This window comes from Melozone crissalis, unplaced genomic scaffold (assembly GCF_028551555.1).
Source record: "Melozone crissalis strain CALT ecotype California unplaced genomic scaffold, PUWL_Pcris_2 ptg000016l_1, whole genome shotgun sequence".
Taxonomy (NCBI): domain Eukaryota; kingdom Metazoa; phylum Chordata; class Aves; order Passeriformes; family Passerellidae; genus Melozone; species Melozone crissalis.
In genome coordinates this window covers 8442396-8450867 of record NW_026535794.1, presented here as the reverse complement: position 1 = coordinate 8450867, position 8472 = coordinate 8442396, and the positions used below count along the sequence as shown (strand labels likewise).

The 8472-nt window shown below is 49.6% G+C and overlaps 1 protein-coding gene across 1 annotated transcript; it reads right to left on the bottom strand.

The window, feature by feature from the left end:
* Positions 1 to 2734: 2734 nt before the first annotated feature.
* Positions 2735 to 5095, bottom strand: HTR5A (5-hydroxytryptamine receptor 5A). The gene is made up of 2 exons (XM_054274118.1): positions 4355 to 5095; positions 2735 to 3409 (listed from the first exon to the last, which is right to left on the bottom strand). Exons 1-2 carry the CDS (start codon positions 5093 to 5095, stop codon positions 3080 to 3082), a joined length of 1071 nt encoding a protein of 356 aa, XP_054130093.1. The 3' UTR covers positions 2735 to 3079.
* Between the last annotated feature and the right edge of the window lie 3377 nt (positions 5096 to 8472).

The window sequence follows — 8472 nt, the reverse complement described above, 5'->3', positions numbered from 1 at the left end:
GCATCTCTGGGAGCCCACTCAGCATCTGTGTTTGAATAATGAGAGGTTTGTAAAAAGCCTCGGAGCCTGGATCAGATGCCCAGGTCTCTTTGTGCCACTTCCCTGTGCTGGGATCATTGTGGCATGTTTCAGTGTGATTCTGCAGTGCAACCTTGAGAATAATGATATTTTCCCTGCCTGGTCCTATTGATGATCTTCAGATGGAAAGCCCATGATGTCAGGTCTCAAGTATGAGCTGCAGGAATTGGCCAATACAACAGCTGCTAATTTTGTCAAGATTTAAAAGAACAAACCTTACCACCAACTGGAAGCTGTTTCTTTCCAGAAAATGATTGTATCAGATGTGGCCTGTCAAATAAATGTAAGAGCAATTTACACCAGGATGGTGGAATACTCATCACTACAGGCAAATTGGAATTATCTAGTGTCACTTCAAAATGATCTCCTGTCTCCCTGTCACTGTTTAAGGCACAGCACGAATAAACAGAGGGTGTAATGAAAGGGAGCTTCACCCCAGCACCAAACTGCAACTGAAGTAGGGAATTTCCCACTGATTTTAGTTTAACTCCTGTCTGCTCACAGTGGATATTGAGTTTACAGCTGATTCCACACCCTGCACAAGGACTCCTCACAACAGAGACAAGAGAATCTGCAACACTCATCAAAGAGCAAATAAAAATGGCATGGACACAGCTGGGACTGACATGGAGTTGTGCAGACATGATGTTAGCTGTGAAAATGGGGATCTAAGGTCCAACTTCCCAGGTAATCCATGGTTTAAAGTATCACTCTGGGAGCCTAAGAAGTAGTCTACTTTCAGGCACCACCAAGCTTAGCTGAAGTTCTTGAAGGCTTGAACAAGGAAGCCTTTTTTGACATTTTTTCAAGGTCATTTTTGGCTAGACAACTCTTGTCACAACAAAAGCAGCAATTCCCAAACAGAACAACTCAGCATCAGTGATGGACTGTCCAGAGAAAGCAGCACAGCCTCTATATAGTCAGTAAAAAAAAAGCAGTTCAAGAGTTTATTACAATTTTTGATACATCAGAGATGTCACTAATAATATTTTAATATATGTAACAAAGAAAGAAAATGCTCTTTACTAGTTGGAAAGATTGGCCCACGGTTGGGGGGCAGGTCAGAGCCTCTTTCATGGGAGTTAGAAGATTACTCCCCATCCCACCCATCTTCTCCTTGAATTAATTAACATTAAAAATTAGTTTTTACGAGACAAGACATGCCACATAAAAATCGGATTCACTGAAAATATTCTCCTTTGCTTTCAATGAGGGCAGAGTTTTACCCAATATTTCTAACAGAATTTTATAAGATGGTGTTAAGGAAGATGTCAAGGGCTATCCTATTTCTCTTCTTGCCAAAAGGCAGGATCAACACTGTCCATGTCAGGGCAGATGGGTGTTTGTCTAACTGGTCCTGAAAGGGCTGCAACACTTTAACAGCACCTTGACCTCTGCTTCCATTTTCACCTGTCCAGAGACAGCAAAAGAAAAAGAGCCAACTCTCTTTTATTGCCAACTCTGCCAGGATTTTTGTCTGGTTTAAAGGACCAGCGACAATTTTAACATCTGATGTCTCACGATCCACTACAGATAGACATGAATACCACCCAAGCCCAGGGAGCTTTACCATCATTTATTGACATCTTTCCCTTTTATCTCTTCTTGAGATACCCGACATGAAATCGGGTCATTCAGATTTCCATCTTGTATTTTTTCCCCTGTTTTAATTGTGGTCTGATTTCAGTGGCTGTCCCAAAACCAATTTAATACTAAAGCTTTCCTTTATCTGCAGACCCATCAGTCCTTCAGTAGGGCAGAATAAAGTGTGTAACCCTAATTCTAGGAGTGAAATGCCAACTATTATAATTAAGTTGGCAATGTGGAAAGGCAGGGAGACAACAGAGCAGTAACAACCACATGGGATGGAGCCTTAGAGGGGCGGGCAGAGAAGGACAGGTGGACAAAAAATAAATATTCAAGCCTTGCAGGAGAAAAGCTCCATTGTTAGATTATGCTTCCAGAAAGAAATATCACCTGCCATTAACTGCCCTTTGCTTGCAACCCAGTGCTCATGGAAACAAAATGGGGGTTTTGCTTTGGTTTCAAGTTCTGGATTGCATTCAGAAATAGTAAAACACAACTCCTCATTGAAAGGCAACTCAAAATACACCCCTTGCATCCCCTGAAACTACAGGAAATCTGCCCACAGCTGCTCAAAGTACATTAATGTTTTAAAATGGGAAACAACAGGCAGGAAGATTAGCATTTACAGCTGGTATTTCTGAACATAAAGGTCTGAGGCAGATGCTCACACGTAGCAGCTGGGGAATGAGAGGTGAGTTTCCCATGCATTCTCTCTCATTCCAGGGTACTCCATGCATTAAGCTTTCACAATTAGTTTGTTTTTATAAAAAAAAAAAACAAAAAAACAACCCTGCTACATAGAATCCAAAAGCAAACAGACACAATTTGTTCTTCCCAGAGTATGTGAGAAAAAGCTTGGTACTTGTAGACTGCACTTAACCCTTACCAAGGGTTTTATTTCCCAAAAAAACCAAACACTTTGCAGTCTTTACCAGTGAAAGACAAGACAAACCACGTTTTCAGCCAAACCATAAAATGTGTACTCTCATATGTAATCACAAAACCTCCTGATGTTATAGGGTCCCAGCTCTGCACATAGGACAAAGGTGATTAATGCTAGGAGATTCCAGCAGTGGCCAAACCAAAGTTTCTTTGCCATTGGACTCCTCTGCACCTTTGGTGCCACCAAACAGAGCATCCCTGGGGAGGCAGGAGGAACACAGCAGGGCACTGGAGCGAGGATGCCAGGCTGCTGGCAGGAGAAGCCCTTACATGCTACTTGCAGGAAAAACAGCAGCTGAGAGGCTGGGATGGAGAGCCTGCCTAGGGACTGGGACTGGGACACATGACCCGTGGTGATGCATTTTTGGCATCACCTCAGTATCTGTGGCTTTGAACTTCCTCAGGAATTTGGTCAGAATCATTGACACTTAAAATCAGCTTCCTGGGGCAGTAGGAAAGGTTTTGCTGCTCACTACTGCCTAAAGAATAGGTTCCTGAAGGCGTTGTTGTAGTTTTTGTTGAAAGCAGTGTAGATGAGTGGATTAAAAAAGGAATTTGAGTAGCCCAGCCATAGAAAAATGCTCTTCCAAACGGGTGGGATGTCACATGAGCAGAGCGGGTTGATGAGCTCTGTGATGAAGAAGGGGATCCAGCAGAGCACGAAGACCCCAATAAGGATGCCCACCATGAGGGCAGCTTTCTTTTCCTTCTGCTCTCTCCACGTGTCTCCCTCCGTCTGGAACGTCACCGTGGCGTGGCGGACAGTGAAGACCATCTGTGGCTGCTGGGCAGCTTCTTTCACCTGCCAAACACAAACATGAGTTGCACCACATGTACCCCAGTCAGGGGAGCCCACACAGCAGTACAGAACCCAGCAGTGCAAGCAAGGCCAGGGCTCCAGGGAAACACAGACCATGCAGGTCACACTCTAACTGAGGGCAAGGTGGCTGTATAACCTCTTCTCGGTGATGGAGACTATTTAAGTGAGATTAGAAAGCAGAGTACTGAGGGTACATGGGGTTACTCACAGTACAGTACAATAAGATTACTTCCCCACTTACAATCAGATCAGCAGAACAGGCACACACCCACATGCCGGGCACAGAAGTCTGCTTACTTCCTCTAAACCCATTGAGTTTAAGAGTTCTTGGTAGGAGAGGAAAGAAAATTAGCACACATTTGCTTCCTCTCTGCAAGAAATCTTTACAGCGCAGAGTCACCGTGCCTGGGATGAACTGACACGATGCAGTCATGATCAGGAAAGATTTCCAAGGACATTCTGCACAAGTGCTTGCTCTCTGGGTAAATTCACAGTGTCCCCAAAGCCCCAGCTGGTTGCCAGGGTATCGTCCCCAGCAGACACAGCTGCCCATCCATCCCCTGTCCCCTTGCCTCCCCAGGGGAGGGACAGTGACCCCTTACTCATGCTGGTGAGCACTGATTCAGCATTCCATGGGGGGACATCCGTGAGTCACCGCTCGCCCACGTGGAGCTCAGGCTCGCAGTATGTCCCAAAGTTGTTCCAGCTACACCTTGAGTGCTCACACACAGCTGGGGGCTCGGAAGGAGCCAACAGACTGGGTTTGCAAGCTTTGCAGTCTGCCTTCCCTTGGAAGCCTCCAGGCTCCACAGGGCTTTGGTGGATCACTGTTCACTTGCACGCTTCTGGTTTAAGTTTGCCCCACTTCTACGAAGGTTTACCTGCTGCCAGTGCTTGACCTGAGCAAAACACAACAAGCTGACCTACCTCCAGTGCTTCTGGTGTCACGGGGGTGATGGAGTTGCTCTTGCGAGATCCAATCCGAAACTTGGCAGCCCTGTAGATCTTCCAGTACACAAAGAGCACCACGCAGAGGGGCAGGTAGAAAGCCCCAAAGGTGGAGAAGATGGTGTAGGAAGGCTCCCGGCTGACTTGGCACTCTTCACTGTCCTCTGAGTAAGTCTCTCCCCAGCCAAAGAGCAGCGGGGCCAGAGAGATGAAGGCGGAGAGCGCCCAGGTGAGAGCGATCATGATGTTGGAGATGCGGCGCCGGGTGCGCAGCGTGTACTCCAGGTGGCGGGTGATGGACCAGTAGCGGTCCAGGGCGATGGCCGTGACATTCCAGATGCTGGCAGTGCAGCACAGCACATCGAAGGAGATCCACACCTGGCACAGCGACCGGCCCAGCCGCCACCGCCGCCCGGACAACTCGTGCACCAAGCTGAGGGGCATGACGAGGGCTGCCACCATCACGTCGGAGACGGCCATGGAGGCCACCAGGTTGTGGGGCACCCGGTGGAAGCTGCGCACGCGGAGGATGGTGGCCAGGACCAGCCCGTTCCAGAGGAACGTGGCCACCACCAGCATGGCCAACAGGCTGAGGACCAACACGCTGAAGACGGAGAGATGGGGGGCCTGGCCGCCCTCGGGGCCGCCGGAGGACGCGCTCCTGTTGCCGCTGTCCGGCGTCGTATCGGCGAGGCAGCTGAGGTTGAGCGGGCGCTCCATCCCGGGCCGCGGGCTGCTCCGGGCTGCGGCGGCGGCGGCGGGAGGCGCTGCCTGCACCGGCAGCGGGGGAAGCGCCGCCCTAGCGCGGGCGCGGGGGGTCCCCGGCCGCCCCGAGCGCCGCCGGCCGCGGGGGCTCCGGGCTGGCGGCCGCCGGGGGCTTCATCCCCGGCACGGAGAGCCTTGCGCCAGCCGCGGCTCACGACACCCCCGGCCCGGCCCGGCGGCGAGAGGCGGCGGCTCCGCGGGCGCGGGGCTGCGCGGCTGGAGCGGCTGGAGCGGAGCGGAGCTGTGCTGGAGCGGGGCGGCTGGAGCGGCTGGAGCGGAGCTGTGCTGGAGCGGAGCGGCTGGAGCGGAGCTGTGCTGGAGCGGGGCGGCGCTGGAGGCAGAGCGGCCGGAGCGGGGCGGAGGAGCCTCGGGCGGCCCCTGCGGAGGAGCCGCGCCGCGGGCTGGCGGGACCGGGCCGGGCAGGTGAGTGCGGGAGCGGCCGCGGAGGGAGAGGGAGAGGGAGAGGTGCTGCTGCTTAGTCATGTCCGTGCGCGGCTCGGAACCGGCACCGGGCCGAGCGGGAGGGCAGAGCCGAGCCGCCGGTCCCTGCCCCGGCCGGCTGCCCCTGCCCGGTACGTGCCGCCCCTGCCCCTACCGCTGCCCGCTGTCCTTGCCCTGCACCGTGCGGGAATCAGCCCCGGCTTTGTCTCCCTTCCGGGCGTATTCCGTGCCAGCCGCACAAAGTTAGCATCCCTGTGAGATTGTCCCTGGGCTCCTCTAAAAATGGGTTAGTGAGGCGCCGCGGGAATTTCCTTGCTCCCAGATAGGCTCCAGTCTGCGCCCAGGAAAGCTGTTAGTAACCCTGGTTATTCTGCGTAGGGGCAATGTGGCAGGGGATTATTTCTTTGAGAACTTCTGTGCTGGCATTTCCTAACTTGTTGGCAATTGTCGGGGCTTTTATTAGAGATAATAATTCACTTGACTGCTCTTATTAATTGTCTATTTAATAACATCAGCTATTAATGAAATGCTTGAGCATTTCCTATGGTTTTTAGCACACTGACTGTGATGAGTAGTGGGATTCTGGGCTTCCTAGCAGAAGTCGGAATCTAACCCCAGCGAGCAGGATTCCCTGTGCCCCAGCTCCATGCAGGGATGCCAGCTCCAGCCCACAAGCCTTGGATGGCATCCAGGCAGGGCAGTGCTGGTGCTGGCACTCTGCTCCTCCAGACAGTCCTGGGATAACAGGTCCAAAGAGCTTTTGGGTCAGACAGGTGAGGTGAGAAGCTGGCAGGTGCTAATGTGGGCTCACAGCTTGCATCTCTTGGGGGAGAGGGAAGGAAGGAAGGGCATCTGTGTTCAGATCAGGTGACAATGACATTTGCTGGTGAACTGCAGTTTGAGAGAGAGAGTTGGGGGGAAGACACAAGCAGAGCTATTCAGGGGTCACCCATGCATCCCATGCTTGTGGTATACAGAGGGTAAAGCCAGACTGGTGCTTCCTTCTGCCTCTCCTGAATCTCTCTGGAATTTTTAATGAAAACAGCAAGTAACAATAACAAAGGGTAATGAACAAGATGTTTTCCACTGCTGCTGCTCGTTCCTCCGTGCTACCAAGGGAAATGCAAAGCAGCATATCCAAAACAGGTCCAGGGCCTTGTTTTGGTGGGACGGGATCTTCCCCATGAGAATTTATTCAGTGCTGTGCTATCCATTCTCAGAACCAGTGATCCTATTGTAGTACTGGAACAAATGCAGCCTTAGAGACTATATCATCCTTTTGGAAATAAACTGCCATCTTTTGGGGGGAGAAATTATTATTTTATCTTTTATACACAAGAATGCTGACAATTTTGGAATGAGTAGGTTTTTTATTTGCAACTCAAAGGACAAATAGGGTTTGCAGCCTTTCATAAAGCCTCTTGATTTAAAATTCCTGGTTTGTAAGGTGCAAAACATCATTGATTGTCATTCTATTGATCAAAACACTTAGCAGCTACAAGGCTGAGAGCTTTTTGTTATGTGGGCTCTTCCCAGAAAAAAAACCTATGACCCAGAATTAATAGAATCAACCACAAATGATAAAATATGTGCTCCTGAAAATAGATTATTATTTTTTGTTTCAGGAAGAAATAGACGAAAATTGCATTTAAAGGGAAATTAAAATAAAATGTATTAAATCTAAAGAAGTAAAAGCAGATTATGTTCTCATGAAAAATCATTAATACTTTCATTATTTTACTTACTCAACTTTAAAAAAAATATTTTTTTTATATACTCCAAAATTTAGTTGGAGCTGAATGGCTCAGTTGAAGGAAATGCTGAATATAGACAAATATACATATATATATATATTTATGTGTAAGTATGTATATGGAAAATATACATATTTTCCATATACATGTGTAAGTATGTATATGGAAAAGCAAAGGTCTGCACTTGGAATGGAATAGAGCTAAATAAGAGCCCAGGCTGGGGACTGACTGGGCAGACAACTTTATTGACAGGAGGACCTGATGAGTCTCCTGGACACATCCTGGAGCAGGAGCATCCTGGCCTATATGAGCAAGATTGTGTCCATCAGGTTTGGGGTTATAACCATTTCCCTCTATCCAACAAACCCTGGAATTGTTTGTCCTATTTGGGGTTCCTCACGGGGAGAAGTCCAGTTGTAGATAATCAAGGTGATGAGCAGACTCATGTATGATGTGTAAAGACAAAAAGAACTGAGTTTATCACTCCTAAAAAGAGAAGTTTAAGGGGAAAATCTTACTGCTGTCTCCAGTTACCTCAGGGGTGGGCATAGAAAGGGTAAAAGCAAACTCTCCTTAGAGGTGCACAGAGATCGGAGGGGATGCAATGAGTGAGAGTCACAACAGCAGCTGCTGACTTGGGGCTGTTGGTTGGTGAGGAGTTCAGGATGAGCTGGGAATGGGCACAGGCAGCTCAGAAAGCCACCTGCAGCGTGAGCAGCAGCTGGAGGGAGGGAATTCTGCCCCTCTGCCCATGTCCTCTGGGCTCCCAGTGTGGGAAGGACATGGAGCTGTGGGAGGAGTCCAGAGGAGGTCAGGAAGACGATCCAGGCACTGCAGCATCTCTGCTATAGAGGCAGGCTGGGAGAGTTAGGGTTGTTCAGCCTCTGGGGAGGCCATATGGCACCTTGCAGGACCTAAAGGTAGTGCAAGAGAGCTGGAGAGGGACTTTTTTAAAGGGCATGGAATGATAGAACAAGAGGTAAGAGCATTAGGATGATGGAGGGTAGGTTTAAATTGGATTAGGCTAGCATTAAATTGGAAGAAATTCATTCCTCTGAGGGTGGTGAGTCACTGGAACAGGTTGCTCAGAGAAGTTGTGGATGGCCCATGCCTGAAAGTGTTCAGGGACAGGTTGGA

Bases quoted from the DNA above. Each gene is read 5' to 3' on its own strand.
- HTR5A (XM_054274118.1), bottom strand. From the start codon at position 5,095: ATGGAGCGCCCGCTCAACCTCAGCTGCCTCGCCGATACGACGCCGGAC. The intron at 3,410-4,354 runs GTAGGTCAGCTT...TGTGTTTGGCAG, and splicing joins TGACACCAGAAGCACTGGAG to GTGAAAGAAGCTGCCCAGCA.